General features: G+C 40.8%; 1 protein-coding gene across 9 annotated transcripts in view; it reads right to left on the reverse strand.

Moving 5' to 3' along the window:
• tns1b (tensin 1b) overlaps positions 1-15,158 on the reverse strand; it is a 190,921-nt gene extending 175,763 nt beyond the window's left edge. For 5 of the 9 annotated variants that reach the window (XM_031757382.2, XM_031757378.2, XM_039600131.1 and 2 more), the window contains exon 1: positions 13,583-14,115. In XM_031757382.2, coding sequence (XP_031613242.1) covers positions 13,583-13,681 — 99 coding nt within the window. In that variant the 5' untranslated portion in view covers positions 13,682-14,115. Of the gene's footprint in view, positions 1-13,582 lie in introns of all 9 variants that reach the window. The other 4 variants (XM_039600127.1, XM_039600126.1, XM_031757388.2 and 1 more) reach the window with 2 other exon arrangements.
• Between the last annotated feature and the right edge of the window lie 2,106 nt (positions 15,159-17,264).

The following is a 17,264-nucleotide window of genomic DNA, read 5'->3' on the forward strand; positions in this document are numbered from 1 at the left end:
GGAAACCTGAGTCTAATATCCATAATGCCTTACAAGGGTGTTGCTTGAGTGGCACTGAATAGTTCTTTCTAAAGAGTTTCAGAGTGAGAAATGGAAGATAAAAGAGTGTCCTTCATGTCCTAAATGCATTAGAAACTTCATCCAGAGCACAAATGAGGCTTCAGCATTCTGTTTTAGGCTCAGTCAAACAGACCAAGGATTCTGAGATTTGTCCATTATGACATCGCTTTCCTTTTTGAAATGTAAGTTTTCTTCTTAGATAAACGTTTTCTTTCATATGCTTTGAAAGGTTAGCAACAGCAGCAAGTTTTACAACAGCATTTAAACTACAGTTCAAATGACATCATGCATCAAGACGTTTTATCATGCGCTGTTTAGGATGATATGAAGGGGTTATTCAACATGTTCTGTCAGATACCGCCAGCCTCACAGGGGTAAGCATAAGATGTTACAGGCTTTATATTCTGCAGTTGCATCGCTTGACTTTCATACACGGAGTAAATTTACGGACAAAAGTATTGGGACGCACAGTCACTTAATCTTTGAGTTGTTTGGGAATCAGAGGAAATCACCCATGTAAAAGTTACAGAGCGGGTTCAAGTGCTGCGGTGCATAGAGCATAAAAGTCGCCAACGCTCTGCTGGCTCAGTAACTGCAGACCTCATCTGGCATTAACATCAGCACAGAAACTGTGTGTCGGCAGCTTCATGGCATGGGTTTCCATGGCCAAGCAGGTCCTGTAGGTGTAATGTGTACATGCCCAGTACTTTTGTCTTTATAGTGCATTTTTAATTACCACGTATTTTCTACTTTAGCTTTTACTTGTTGGTTAGGTTAGGCACTAAAAACAGCTCTTTTGGAAATAAAATATTCTGACTTGTGACAGGGAATCTTCTGCAGACATCCACATGTGAAGACTGGGTTGCAAGCAATCCATGTTACCGCTACAACATGGCACAGACGTGTGCCATGTTGTGCTTAATGGCTGGAAACAAAACTGCCGTATCCAACCACCTGTAAATGCAAACAGGCTGGTTTATCATCATGTTAAATATTCAGCTATTGATCAGAATAACTTTGATTATGTTTTTTGCATAATCGAGCAGCCTTATAAACACACCAATCCCCAAAATCTCTTATCCCAGTGCCATTTACAGCCCTGCCTGCAGTAGACAAATTCAGCCAGAGTCAGGACAAGGATAGCGATCTAAAAGCATAAAAACATCTGCAGACACATTCCAATCATCTAGATATCATTTTAATCATCCCACCCTACACGTGTGAATCTAAATAGAATCACTATATTTTCAGCTTTAGTGTGAACACGGCCTTGGAGCCACCCTAAATAAACTCCCAGCCGGCTTATGTGACATAAATGCGCGGCATGTCGTCGTGGTCGTGTAGGGTTTCAGGCGCATGTAACAAATGTGCAGCATCGGTCCAAGAGTGTGATTTAATTAAAGATTCCTTTGCCCTGCGCACGGGGTGGGACACGCCTGCTCTCATTAACAGGGATCAGGACAGGAACGTGAAACATGCAACTTTTTTCTCTTGTTTTTTTTTTTTTTCCTTCTTCTTCAAATGGCGGGCTATTGAGTTTCTGCTCACATTCTACTAATAATAACTGCACAAGTTTTCACGACAGAACAATCTACCGTTGTCCCCTGTTGTTATATTGAGGGCTTTTTTTGTTACAGAAATATGGATAAAAACGCAGCTTGATGTGTTACATACTTTCTATACAAACACTTTTTATATTTATTGGACACTTTATGGTGACGTTTCATCATGCCAATTGTGTTTTCTTGTTTGTTTTGTTTTTTTACAGTCCAGAAACCACATTCCAGAGCAAATACCTATGAAATTCCTCCTAAGAGGAATGTGTAAGTGAGGAAACCTATTCTTTAAAAAAAAAAAAAAAAAAAAGGAAGAAAGAAAGAAAGAAAGAAAGAAAAAAAAGAAAGAAATGAAAACAGTAAAGGCAAACTAGCAACAAAGATCTGCCTCAGCTTGTTACAAGCATTAGTGAGAAATGGAGAGAGGAAAAAAATCTGGGGTCTTTCTTCCTGTGTGTATTCAGAATAAATGCAGCATGTCAAAGGGGGGGATTTATTACGTCCCCAAAGAAAAACATTCTCCCGATGATGAAAACATGATTGGGCGACCTGGGCAGCCCAGCCTAACTTCTGCTCCACTGTCACAGTAATTACCCTTGGAGCCCTGTGGCATCCGACCTTGGCGAAAAGACCCCGGGAAAAGAGAGGAGGCACAAATATCAACAAAAGACACATTTTGAGGCAAAAAGGATGCGACCTGGGAGAGCCGAGCTGCCTGTCCGTCACTCGGAAGAGTTGTGAATGGCTACAAAAGCCCCCAGAGCGACACTTTGTGGGATTTCGACGTTGCCAAGAGCGAATGCCACATCGCCTTGCCAAGTATTAGGAGTGAAGACAAGAAAATCCACCCCCCTCAAACACACACAAACACACACACACACACACACACACACACACACACACACACACACACACACACACACACACACACACACACACACACACACAACACACACACACACAACACACACACACACACACACACACACACACACACACACACACACACACACACACACACACACACGTAAAGAAATATCAACAAAACTGGAGCATAAAGAGGCCACATTCACAGCTACAACAAAGCCATCGAAGCTGGATGGTATAAGACCAAACAGTGTGTATTATGTAGCACTGCTGCAACAAGGTCCGAGGCCGAGGTGGAAGTAAGATCTCAGCTTTACGTTCTAAGAAAAGAACCAAACAACTGGGACTCTGGAGGGAAAATTTAGCTGCTCGCTGCTTTAATCTATTATTTCGACTGTCATTCTATCCACTGTGCTTTGCCAAGTGAATTAAAGACACTTTAAGAAGCTCATTTTGTATCCCTTTATCTTCTCGTTCCAGAGGCTTTGTGGCCAACGTCACGCATCGCTGCATCAGTAATGTCCTGAAAGGGTATTTGGAAAAGAAATATCCGCTCATCGGATTCACACATCCTCTGCCTGCAAGGCTTTGAAAGTGGAAAGCTGTTTGACTCCCAAAAGAAAGAAAAAGCCAAAAGTCAGATAATTACACGCCTGCTGTTGACATAAAAACTTTTTGATGTGCGTGCATTAATACTACATTTGATATTTAACAGCAAATAGTTATGATTTGCTATTATTAAAACAAATCTTTCCTCCTGCTTCATATCTGAACAAAACGTTTACATGCAAGATGGATATACAAGTCAATTTTGTAAATTATGGTCACTCTAAACCAGGAGTTTCAAACATAAGGCCCGGGGACCAGAATCAGCCCAGAAAAGAGTCCTATGAAAACATGAAGGAGGGCAAAAAATTTGGGGATGGATGACCATCATGTATGACTGTAAGCCAGTCTGTTTCATTCATGCACACAGGCAAATAGTCACGTGCACACTCACAGCCACATCCTAACATTCATCAACTCTAATTTTAAACGTTCATAACAACAGACCTAATCAGACGCTTATCTTAAAGAACCTAACAAATGCAAAATGGCTAAAGCTACAGCTATCATACCAGAGCTAGATACAAATCAGCAGCCTCGGTATAAGCAAAGGATCAAAGCAGTTGTAAGAAAAATCATGGAGATGAGTGAAAAAGAGAGAAGGGCTGATATCCTGTTATTGTAGTAACAAGAACATACCTGTCTAGTGAAACGGTTTTGTTAAATAAAACTACTGCACCTGGTTTTGTTTTGGTGTACAGCAACTCATTGTCATTGCATTCATTGTACTAATTTCAAGAAGCAGAGCACTTTAGAAAATCCTGAAAGCTAAAAATTTCATTTATTTTATTCCATTATTCAAAATATTATTGGCATTTTGCATTGAATAAATTTTCTTTAGTTTATTCTCTTTTTTAACTGTTGAAGAGGTTCTGCTATTTAGAAAAGCTGACAGAATTGAACATGTACTACTGTAGTTGAGTGTCCGACATGTCTTTCTCTTATTTCCTTTCTTTAGTTTCTTCCTCTCCTTTAATAATTTCCTTCCATCTCTCCAACTACCTCAAATTTGTCCTTCCTGTCGAGCACCATAATGTTAAAAACCGGGTGTCCAGATACAACCAAACGAACAAACACCAGTTTTCATTGGAAGAGTTCACAAATCCAGGCCTGAAAATGATGCCAGAGATTGCATTAGCCAAATGTTTTCTGCTGACAATAAAAAAAAAAAAAATTAAAAAAAATCAAGGCTGTCCGCCACTTTGACAGATTAACATACTGAGGATCTACTGTAACACGAAACACTGATAGAATATAAATGTATTAATTTGTTACCAGTGGTAACACATCAGGTTAGGAGTGCGGCCAGTAGCATGCTCACTCTTTCCAGACATTGACAGTATTGCATTATGAATTTGTTGCCAGGGACAGATCATCAACTCGAAGACCTCCTGACTCTTGGTATTCATTGTAAAGTTTATTGGATTGTTGATAAAGATGCAAAGAGACAGATAGTCATTCAAAGTGCCTCATTTGAGGGGAACAGATTCACTATATCAAGATTCGCTATATGAGATGAGACAGCCTTATTTAGTCCCAGAGATGGGAATTTCACATATCAGGATAAACTTACTGCCTTTGTTATCTTCTGATCTAAAACCTTTGCATAACAACTTGAAGTCAAAGACAATAAATCATTCAGTCCAGATTGTCACATGCTCCATTGAAAGCTTGCAGCATCACACCAAAATGTCTGCAAGAGGTTAAATTCCTGTGTGCACAGGCATTAAAAAGGGAAAATGATGGGGGTTAACTTTTGCTGAGACATCACGCCCTTTTCCCGGTCAAGTACACAGTGGGCACCTCTCCACAGAGGAACACACAGACAGGGTCTTGTTCTGCAGCCCATGTGCAGGTCAGTGCCGGCAGGTAGGAGTGAAATGATAGGCCTCCCCAGAGACACAGCACAGAGGACACACTGTTTCCCACAGCGAATGCATCCACTGGAATGCAATATGGGGCAGCAGGTAACTCTCAGTTCACCGCATACCTTTATCGAAAACCTTCAAATGCCAGGAAAGCCCCCGCCTGCCATCTGACACTTTGGTGGGAATTCAGAAATAGGGGAGTTAGAAATAGAGCAGCACCTGACAGGCATCAAAATGAAATGAGGATTCATTTCTTAAGGAAGGAACAGTCCAGCATATTACTGGTGTCAGACTGGCTGAAACATACTAACACAACCTTGTTTCCCATTTTAAAAAGTAGTTATGAAAGTCCTATAGACAAGTCTGGATTCACAGAAAAATGTACTGATTTAAATGCAGAAGGAAAATCTGAATGAAAATGTGCTAAATGTCAAATCCAACACTGAAATTTCATTGTAATTCAGTTTAATTGTCACATCTTTAATCTAACTCTAAGAGGAAGACAAAAGCCAGACAAGGGATGAGATTTTCAGCATTCCTTGACTTAACCAGTTAACATGAAAACAACAGCAGCACTGACCATGAAGAGCGTCGGTATAGCATCAGCAACCAACATCCAGTTAAAGCCTTCTTTAAAACAGCAGTTAATTCATAAGTTAACATAACTCTGATCAAACCAAATAATGGGAAACTTTAAAGGAAAATATGAGACAACAGTACAAACTAGTACAAACCAGAGGGGGAAAAAAAACTAAAAACCAAACAAACATGCGAACATTTAGGTACAAAAATAGGCAAAAAAAAAACATCAGCATACATTTTAATGCATTTCTTGAAAGGTTTACCAAAGGCAACATTTTGATGAGAATTTGGACTGGAGATAAAAAAAAAAAAGAAAAAAAAAAGTGTGCCATCTTTTTCCAGGAATAAATATCTATCATTAGTTCCAAATCATTCCTTACCCCTGCAGGGTGGGAGTGACATCCACCACACACCTTTCTAGAGCAGCGGGTAATCAATGCCGCCCCTGCTCGGTCATAGAGCTCACAGAGCAGGGATGTAGTACAACGTTACCCCAAGAATTTAGAACCACTGGTTTGCCAGGTAATCTTAGCCGAGCTAACTACTGTACCAAGTGGGCTTTGTGATATTCCTTACACATTCCTTATGTCAGCCACTGGTTTGTGGACTCTCCAAAAACATAAAATAAAATAAATCAAGTTGAATATTTTAACGATCAATCTTCTTCATTTTTTTCCCTGTTTTGACTGAGAAACTGGAGACACTGTGCAGGTCAGCACAGTAAGAACTCCTCCACCAAAAAAATACCCCACTTTTTCATGGAGTTTACAAATGAACATCATACTGTTGTAAATTAGACCTCAAACTAGCAAGTAAGACCATAAACTCATTTTAATGAGATCATAAATCAATTGACAAGCAGGATGTTTTTCTCAAAGACCTTTATACGTTACACTTTTTACTACAGCCAGTGAGTGACCTCCTGCTGGGCAATTCAGAAAACGCTGGTTTAAGTGCACTTTCATCCCTCCATCATTTTTCAGCTAGTCAACATAACACAGAGGGAGGCTTTTGTCCACAAGATCTGTTTAGAAGAATTAAAATACATCTGTGAGGTGAAAAACAGTTTCTTGTGGCTGCCTCCATTCTTTCACGAATGACCTCCTAGTTTCCTCTGTCATTCAACAGATTAGTGGGTTCAGCCCTGCATGGCTAATGTCCAGATCTCCAGAGGTGCACGACTCCACGGCTGGCCTCCTCAGCTCCTACCACATCCTACAGTGTAGGCTGTGAACTGGCAGGAACTTGCCAGAGACGGGCTTTATGGTCAAAAATACCCACTAACTTCTTAGTCAGCAGCATTGTACGCAGGTACCACCCAATAAAAATTAGTTCATGCCCCAACCACATGAGCGCTAAAGGTCTGGGCTTAAGAAAACACCTCTCCCAATCCTAAATTATATCCAAACCTACTTCGGTCCTGTCTGAAAAAGTTATTCACCTCCTGAGGTTGTGCCGCAAGACAATGATCTCAAACACACCAGCAAGTCCACCTCTGAATGGCTCAAAAACAAAACGAAGATTTTGGAGTGACCTCAATCCAATTGAGATGCTGTGGGATGACCTTAAACAAGCTGTTCATGTTCAAAACCTCTCCTGAATTAAAGAACAGTGAGCCAAATTTCCATCGCAGAGATGTGAAAGACTCACTGCCAGCTGTCACAGTTCTGAGGTTTCATTTATATGAGCGATATGTTTTCCTTCTGAATGCATAACTTGGAGTAGAATGATCAGTAATTTAACAAATCGTCAAGATCATATCTGTTTCTGCTTTAAGCTAACTGTTCCAGTTATCTGGACCTACACAACCAAACCAGAGCTGCTTTGTGTATAGAACTGTAAGGCAGAGCTGCTCTGAGGGCAGGAGCTAAAACAAACTGTTCATTGCCTGCCTGGGCAGCCAAAGTACACAGCAGCACCAGCACAGAAAGACAACTGAAGCCAGATTTCTCCAGGATGTTGGGGGACCAAACACAGGCCAGACATTAGTGGATTCTGGGCTTTAATAAAACAGGTAAGCAGACTTGCCTGTTTTATAACAAAAAAGCATGAACCCAGCTGTTCCCATTCAGCACTAGTAGTCAGAAATACATTGGGGTGTTTAAAAGATAAATCAATCTTAGTACTAGTGCTCAGCCTTTGGCAACATGTATCAACTTTCATGCTAACAACAAACAAAGCACACTTTGTTTACATGCAAATGTGCAGGCTGTATGTACCCGATGTATGTTTTAAAAAAACAAAACACCAATTGTTCATGGAATTCATTTACAGAGCAACTTTATTTTGATTCCAGCGTAAAGTATTTAAATTGCCTCTTTGGCCATCTACCACTGCAATGCTCAATTTACTGCCAGCTTATCTGGTGTGCATGGCACGTGCCACCAAACAATAACCCACTTGTCAAAGCAGCATACATAGCAATAGACCTTGCAATGGAGTCATGTTTCTCTCCACGTGACGAATCCACTCTTAATATACCCACATGGCTTGGTCTGCTAAGTATCTCTGAGGGTGTGCCCTGGTTGGCTTCACAAAAAGCATATTTTAAAAGGCAGGGCAATTACAAGGACGAAATAGCCTACAAATAGATGTGGATTTCCTCCAGTTTAAGTTGAGGTGTAGACACTTGTGCAAGTTAACTGACCTTTGTGCAGTCTGTTTCATGAACATATGGAGCCAAAGGAGAGGAAACAACTAAAGAAAGGAAAGAAGAGAAAGGCATGTAGGACACACAAGTACAGTACTATATGTTCAATTCTGTCAGCTTTTTTCAATAGCAGAACCTCTTCAACAGTTAAAAAAAGAGAATAAACCAAGATAATGTTTTGCTGTAGAACTGCTTTTTTACATCAGCTGCTCACCACTTGTCACCAGGAATTCAATTGGCTATTCTGAGCTGGAGGCAGCTTGCCAAAGTTTTATATGATGTGGTTACTTTAGCACTTGCTTCTGGGATTCAGTCAAACTGAAAGGGTTGGTGCTAGCTTGGATCAGCAGGAGAAAAGCTCTGCCATGATTGGTCACTCAGCTGTTAGACGGCTCTTGATATCTAGCCTTACCTGACAAGAACTTTTTACAGTTTGCTCCACAGACTATATGGAGGCACCCTTTGGTTTCTGAAGACCATGTTTTGCGCTTTGCCTTTAGTATTTTGACCAGCACCATGTTGTATATTTTGGAGACAAAAGCTTAGCTATCATGCTGGATTTACAGTGGTGTGAAAAAGTGTTTGCCCCCCCTTCCTGAGTTCCTATTTTCTGTGTGTTTGTCAACTTAAAATGTTTCAGATCATCAAAGAAATTTAAATATTAGACAAAAATGACACAAATAAACACAAAATACAATTTATAAATGAAGGTGTAGGCAACTCCAGAGTCTTCATTTTGTTTTTTCTTAAGCCATTCAGAGGTGGACTTGCTGGTGTGTTTTGGATCATTGTCCTGTTGCAGAACCCAGGTGCGCTTCAGCTTGAGGTCACAAACACATGGCAGGACATTGTCCTTCAGGATGTTTTGGTAGAGAACAGAATTCATGGTCTATTTACCGCAGCAAGTCTTCCACGTCCTGAGGCAGCAAAACAGCCCCAGACCATCACACTACCACCACTATATTTTACTGTTGGTTTGACGTTCCTTTTCTGAAATGCTGTGTTACCTTTACACCAGACATTATTGGACACACACCTTCCAAAAAGTTCAACTTTTGTCTCGTCAGTTTCCCAAAACTCTTGGAGATCATCAAGATGTTTTCTGGCAAAACGAAATGTTTATGTTGCTTCAGCTCAGCAGTGGTTTTAGTCTTGGAACTTTGCCATGCAGGCCATTTTTGCCCAATCTCTTTCTTATGGTGGAGTCATGAAAAATGACCTTAACTGAGGCAAGTGAGGGCTGCAGTTATTTGGATGTTGTTCTGGGATTAAAAGTTTTTCCAATAAGTTGAAAACCTACCATGACTACTCCCTCCCTCACTGAGTTTCGGTCAAATCTCACCAATAATCTAGAAGGAGTAGCAATTCTTGCAGATCTTAGACTTCCACTGAATAAGCTCATCGGTCCTTAAGCTAAAGAAATCACAGTTTATGTTGTTTTTGATGGATCCCTCTGCCAATCATCTGTCGGTGCATGTGTTCCCACTGCATCACAGCACCTAGCAGCAAAACACACAGACTCTTCCTGAATCTCAGGTCCCCCTCATCTAGATCAAAGTCTTGATTTTATGGTTTGTTGGATCATTATCGCTCTTCAAAGTTCGGTGCCTTGAGCTTCCCTGAGCACTGCTGACAGGTGTAGCCAAAACTATCTTCTTCATAAGGAAAACAAACCACAAGCATCACACGTAAAGTAATCTGTGTGCACCTGAGTACACCACCAACGCACACATAGACATGAAAAGGAAAACAAATGGTATGCAAAGAACCCTCTGGGAAGCAAAGGTGTTCAACACAAAGGTCGACAGCTTTTAGTCCGGTTTACAGCTTAAAGTGCTTGTTAACCACGTTTCTCTTTAACACTCAAGCAAAACTAACTAAGGAAGAGCAGAATTTCAGACATGGACACTTTTAAAACTTCTTCTTCACCGCTCCTTCAAGCGACTGCTGATTGTTTACACTCAGCATGATTGACACTTGGCTACCTCATTTGAGTGACTATTTTAAACACTTTAGTACCACTTCATTACTGGAACCACAGCTCTGCTGGCAGAGTCAGGGCATTCATTTCCCGCAGCTCTTAGTGCGCCCACAGCCCTACACGCCTCAGTGCCAGCTGCTTGTCTGCGCCACCGGCGGCTCAGCGCATCCAGGAAAAGTCACCCGAGATGCTCTAAAAATGTGTCTGCAGTGTTACCTCCAAGCAGCACAGGATTACACTGGTTAATATAAAGTATATGTCTGTGCTATGGTGGGCAATAGATGCCTATTATTTAAGAGATTAAAGGATTTTCCTTCCACAGTACTGATGCACATGGTGTCATCTGGTGATTCCCCACCAGGGCTGCAGTTGCAGCATGTTAGATGGAAAGATTGTTGAATAGTCTGAATTTAAAAAATAAATCAAAAAGCACAAATAAGTGATTGACAGAAGAATGCCACATGCACTACAAGGCACAGGTTACAACACAGTGGCAACTTTTGGGACACCATCACAAGAATTTGGAGTTAGCCTCTGCCTCTTTCTTTTCAGTTTAATTCAGGTGTTTTTCCAAGATTTCCAAAATGATCCCACTTCTCTCTTCTTCCTTGTTTTGAAAGAATGGAAATAAATGGAAATAACACAGACTTGATGAAGCACTGTTTTTAAAAAAAAAGTACAAATTACAACAAAGAACATTTCATTGTCCGTTACTGAGAGAGTCCTGAAAAAGTCACATGGATACTGCACCTGCACACGAAACATCTGCTTTCACTTCGAAGTGTGGTTGGTAAACACACAGCAGAGCAGACATGGAGCTGGAGGACTTTATCAGCCACTTCTACTTAAAGCTAGCTGGCTTTAAACAGCACTTAATGTTGGGGAACCTCCATCTGAATGCTTAATTCGAGCAAAAGTGTGTAGAAATACACACATCAAATCCAGTCTGGCCCCAACACCCTCTCAGATACTCAGGAAACGCCACACAATAGCAAGTATGAGATGAGCGTAATTATTCACTTTGTTAGTAGCAAAAACAAAATGAAACAGCATTCATGGAAATTAAGTTCAGGTTTGTAAACTTTCATGACATTTTTTGAAAAGCACATAAGATACCTTAGCAATAAAAACCAAGAAGAAAGAAAGTAATGATAACGACTGGGAACATATTAGACATATTGTAAAAGCCGAAATGGAAGTGGACCAAAGCTGGTGCACTGGACATGATTGTAATACATACATCTAAAGTAGAAAATATCACAGAATCTGAATTGCAGATGTTGTTTGTGCCAGAGAAGTCCAGATGCCCTAAAGCTTGTCACTTTATTTCAACCTGTGTGTCTCCACAAATACAGTGTAGCTGAGGCTAGGTCCTTGCCGAAGCAAAAAACTGGTGTCTGAGTGGAAAATAAGGAGTGGACCCATGGGAGTAACTCATGTCTCTGAGCTAGCAATCCACTGGATTGATAGGTACTGAACTGACAGGCAAGCATCCCAGTTACTAATTTCACGAGTCATCTTGCAGTGTTATATTCTTGGCAGATTAAAGCCAAAACTCGCACCATTATTTAAACAGAGATTTCTCAGAGAGTGGGAGGCTCTAAGGACCAGAGTGGAAAGAAATCTAAGTTGGTTGTTTTTCCAGCGAAACTGGAACTACTCCTTACCATCAATGGCACCTAGCAAAGCCTTAAATGACCTTTTGAACATCTCTCTCAGCCAGCAGGCTCTGCAGAAGCAGAATACCTCCACACAACGTTATTTGTTCCTTTTAATTGATTTTCTCAATAAACTTAAAATTTTGTCTCCACTCTATGGATCCAGGACATCATACAATTCATGTTGAGACCCGACACATGAGCCACAACAAAGGTTTTAGAAACACAGGCTGATGTAAACAGCTGCCAGCAGTGCTTCAGGAGGTCAAGAAAGAAGCAGTGTGTATCATACCGGCACAAGCATGCATTTATCCACACATCTGCAGGCTGCACAGGGGTATAAGAATGTGCATCAAAACATGATCACAAGGGAGCACAGAGGTCTTGATTTGCCAGATTCTGATTGCAGAAATGCAAAATTTATGAACAAATACAAAGAAAGAGGAAAAAGACTGTTAAATAACTCCTACCCTTGGAGCAAGAAGCACCTTTTGAGCTTATCTGTAGGGCTACAGGTTAGAAATATCTGATCACAGCATAAAAAGATTAGAAAAGGGAAGAAAAATGCAAATAAAGATGATGACATGGGCCTGTGATCTTGAAAGTAACTAAAATGTATCATAAGTGCAAAAGCTGGATCAGATTATTTTGATCACGCTATAGGTCTGGTAAGTTAGACTCCTCAAGATTAACTTCACACATACAGTACTTTATGAATGACCTTCAAAACATTCCTCTGAGAACGATCAGGTACAAAGACTGGACTGAAAAAGAGTTGCAGCCAGTGTCCAAAGAAAAACTTTGAAAGACCTTCAGAAAGCCTGGAAGAAATGATGGGTGGCTTAAGACTTTTGCGCAGCACTATAGCTCATTGTAAGCAGAGAGCCTAAAACCACATAAACTTTTGGGGGGTCGGAGTTTGGAAAACTTCCTGATTACCTCTAAATTACACCAAACCAACCGGAGGCTGTTCGCAGCTGCAGTTTGGCATCGGGACTGATCTTCAAAGACAGCCTACAGCTCAAAGTTGATTTTCCTGTCAGAGAGGTGCTGAGAGGTGGGTAGTTTATCTGCTCAGAGCGGCTGAAAGACTGACTCAAACATATGTAAAAGTGTTGAAATGATGCGACACAGGTCACGGCCACGCTAACTTGTGATTTAAACTTGACTCTTTACGCTGAGCTACTCTGAAGGATCCACCACCGCAGACACAGCAGAGGGTAAGAGGAAGAAAGTTTAAATTATTTCCATGACATCACCACAGGTAGCTCCTTTGATGCGTGTTTTTGTCGTGGACTAAAAGCATGACTGAACTTGGACTTTTCAGAGTTGCCCTTGGCATCCATTGTAGTGAATGGTTTACCTCATTTCCTCCCAGGAGCAGTGTTTGAATGCCTGATGTCAACGCAGGAATTAGACACACACTAAACCTGGATTGATGCTCGTGAGCAGGCTGTTTCTTGTTCATTTAACGAGCACTGGATATATCCTGCTCTCACTGAGTGACTTATTGCTGGAGAGAATCTGATGTTGCCTGCAATCGACTTTAGCAAGCGGAACCAAAGGTCGATAAGTCTTATCTGATGTCCTACATAAAGAAAGTCAGCTGGCTTATGTACCACACACGCGTAAGCAAATAAACAAACCGAGCCTGCAGCGAAAACAACCTGAACAAACGCGCAGGCAAGCCCCGTCTGCTCTTTTCGTCAAATTGGACGCCCACGCGTTTCCCCCTTCTGGCAACTTCTCCTTACCTTCTTCGGGCTCCCTTTCTTCGTCTCCTCCTCATGATGGTAAACAGGCATTTGCAGAAAGTCCTCTTCACAGCAGATGAAGCTCACCGTGCATCCCATCCGAGCAAAGCCAGAGCGCACACGTCCAAACCCATTCAAAGACTCCCAGCACTCGGTGCCCTTGTCCTCTCACGCCACTGCTGCTGCTGTAGGCGCACTAATTACTGCTTCATTCCGCTTAAACGCACCGTGAATCGGCGCAGTCTGTGCGGCATCACTGTGCGCTGTTTGGGGCTCGGAGAAGTTTCCAGGAGTTTGTCGCAAGTGTTTTCGCCCGCACGCGCAGAGTGAGTGCCACACTGAGCTGGAGCGACTTCCCACTGCAGACTGTGGAGGACGAACAGGTAGCCTGCAGCCTTAAACACTGAAGGTGTTCCTCCCTCCCTTTCTCGCTCTCTCTCTTCACTTCAGTTATTCGGACAGTACACACTAGCTGTGTTACATAACTGTAAAGACTGAAACACGTCAATTTTTGTCCTAACAGGTACAATCCACACTAATGCTCTCCCTCCGCCTTCCCCTGGGTAATTATCTGACCTCCAGGTAAACATGTGCAGGGGTGTGTCCAGAGATTGGCGGCATCAGGTGGTACAGGCCCAAACCTATTCTACTGCTATTTTTGTTTTGAGTTCCAGTGTTTGACATATTCTTTAATGTGTATTTTTCAGGGATAACGCCGCATCCTGTGACAGGTGAACACACCTGCCAGGACATGTTTTTGTATTATACCTTCGTGCAGCTCGTTTTACACTATAGATTTAGAGGATGCATATTATTTAATAATACAAGTTGCACGTTTTTCTTACACAATTTCAGTCTTACTTTAACTGTTTCACCTAACTTCAATTTTACTTTCCTTGTTTTTTTTATCACTGTTGTAAATACATAAATTCCTGCACTATCTCATAGTATGAGGCCCGGGCATGTGTGGCACTTTTATTTTAACTGTGTTGTTTATTGTTGTGTATTGTAGACTGTTCTATTTTTACTCTTTATCATGCTACAAAACTTTCCCCTGTGGGATCAAAGTATCTAACTTACTATCTATTATACTACAACTGCAGAATAACAATACTGATAAGACGGTGTGTCAGCTGTTTATAAAATCTCAGTAACGCATCCTGAGGCTGGTTATGTTGGCAAATTTGACCAGACTGACAAAAACTAAGGATGTTTCCTGTTTATTTTCATTTGTACTTTTAAGAAAGTTTAAATTCAAAGAAAGGTTTCAGACATACTTTTAAGTTCTGTTTTAGTTCACTGTAATAAGATAGTACCACACCCCCTGAAATATAATTACCCGGTTTTAATGTACATGTGCTTTATTTAGTACAAGCCCAGTTCCCGAAAAAAGTTGTGGGTCACTGTGTAAAATGTAAATTAAAAACAGAATGTAATGTTCAACAGTCCGCAAAAATCTGGGAACTGAGGAGAGCAGCTGAAGGATTTTTGGGGAGATGAATGTTGTCTCATTCTTGTCAGGTAGAGGACCATAGCTGCTCAACAGTCCTGGTTCAGCTTTGTCACATGTTTCATGTCATGATCCTTCAAATGTTCACAGCTGTTCAAAGCTCTGAACTGCAGACAGGTCAGTTCAGCACTCGGACTCTTCTACTATGAAGCCATGCTGCTAGAAGAGCTGCAGTATTTGATTAAGCATTGTCTTATTGAAGTATGCGTCTGGATCCAAATGTATGTTCCTCTAAAAGCTCTGCATACCTTTTAGCATTGATGGTACCTTTCTATCATCTTTGAATGATAGAGCTTTAACCTGCGTTTGTGAACAGCGTAGTGAACTGTTTTCACGGACAGGGTTTCTGCAAGTGTTTATGGCTGTTTTGATGCAGTGCAGTGCTCCATGAGGCATCCCATACTGATTTTCAGCCCTCCTTATGCACAGATTTCTCCAGGTTATGTTAAAAATATTATGTAGTGTAGCTCATTAGATGTTGTACTTCATACCATTTACTTTATAGCTTTAATTTAATTGCATTATTTAAAATTACCTGGCAGTAAAGAAGTAATCAAAGTCATGTCCTGTTGCAACATTAAATTGATACCCTGTGCATTCAGTTATGAAATGTAGATGATTCTGCACAATATGTACTTTAAGTATAAAATTAGTTACTTTGAGTATACTATCCTGCTATTAAGTAGCACAATAGAATAAAAAATATCAGAAGACAGTCAATGAAAGTTAAAAAGAAATCCTGTGAAATATTAATTTTACTATTAGAATTTAAGTTTTAGTTTTTTAGCTCATTATATGGATTTTTTGATTGCTGGTTGAACACTAGGTACAAAACAAGCAATAAAATCTTCCAGTGTGCTGTATTTTAATTTGTAACTTTGTAACTGAGACAAAAGATTTGCGTATCTCAAATCCATAAAATCCTTCAAGCGCTTCAGTTTTAGTTCTTCAACCCTGGTGTGAGGAGTTTGCAGAGTGAATGAATCTCTGGGGTATGTAGTGAAGTGAGGTTAAAGGGCTTTTCATGCAATGATGCTTCCCCCTGCTGGATCATTTGTAAAGTAGTGACCAGAGTCAACAGAGCTACCCTTTTTTAACCTTTCTTTAACCTGTCTTTCTATTGGATACAAAAATACTTACAAAGGTGCACAACTATCCTCCATAACTTTCTTCTATTCCTGGACACTAGCCTGTGTGTAACGCTGTGTGAGACTGTTACATCGTTTCAAAGTCGGTTTATTGTCTTGTAAGTGTATATGTCACGTAATGTACTTGAAAATAACGCCGCACAAACTTCAAGCAGTTATTTCCTGCACCCAGTCTCTTTCCTGAATCGTTTAGCTGCCACAGAAATAGATTTATGTTCAGGAAAGATGGTGAATCTCGGTGAACTTCAATAAGAACCGACAACGGTTTTAGACCCTGAAACTGTAATGTTTACAGTGTGTTTTCTGCTAAGTGGATAAAGGATCATGGTACAGAATATCGTCATAGCTTCATAGTTTGATATCCAGAAACTGCCCAAAGAAAAAGAAATCCAAAAGGTCACAATATCCAGGGAAAACTCGAGAGAAGGAAAACAGACACTAAACAAAATATAAACATTTCAGGACAGAATGAAAAAGAAAAAGGGGAAAATGAAGCCATGTATACACACGTATACACTACTCAAGGATGTGATCACAGCCAAGGAACAACACACAGATGCAAAGAATCAAGGAATAGGATAAGGGGAAGTACAAATAAATACAGTTAAACTAAAAACAATTAACTACCAAAATAAAACAGGAAGCAACAACATGAAAACCAGATTACCAGAAGTACTAAAACATATTACTGAGGACACTAATAGACTATGAGAGGACGGACATACAGAAATGTAAGTGGTCCAGGACCTTGACAGCATCCACGCTGAATGTAAATGAGCTGCATTACCCCAAAGATGTAACCGTGAGGATGCAAGGAGCAGAAATACTGAAGGTGAACAAGTTTAAGTACCTGGGGTCAACCATCCAAAGCAACAGGCGATGCACAGGAGAGGTGAAGAAGAGAGTGCAGGCAGGGTGGAGTGGGTGGAGACGAGTGAAAGGGAAAGTTTGCAACATGGTAGGGAGACCTGCCAGGAGGTATGGTTTGGAGTCAGTGGCAGGAGGTGTAGATATAAAGAACATG

Source organism: Oreochromis aureus, linkage group 16, assembly GCF_013358895.1.
Source record: "Oreochromis aureus strain Israel breed Guangdong linkage group 16, ZZ_aureus, whole genome shotgun sequence".
NCBI classification, from domain to species: domain Eukaryota; kingdom Metazoa; phylum Chordata; class Actinopteri; order Cichliformes; family Cichlidae; genus Oreochromis; species Oreochromis aureus.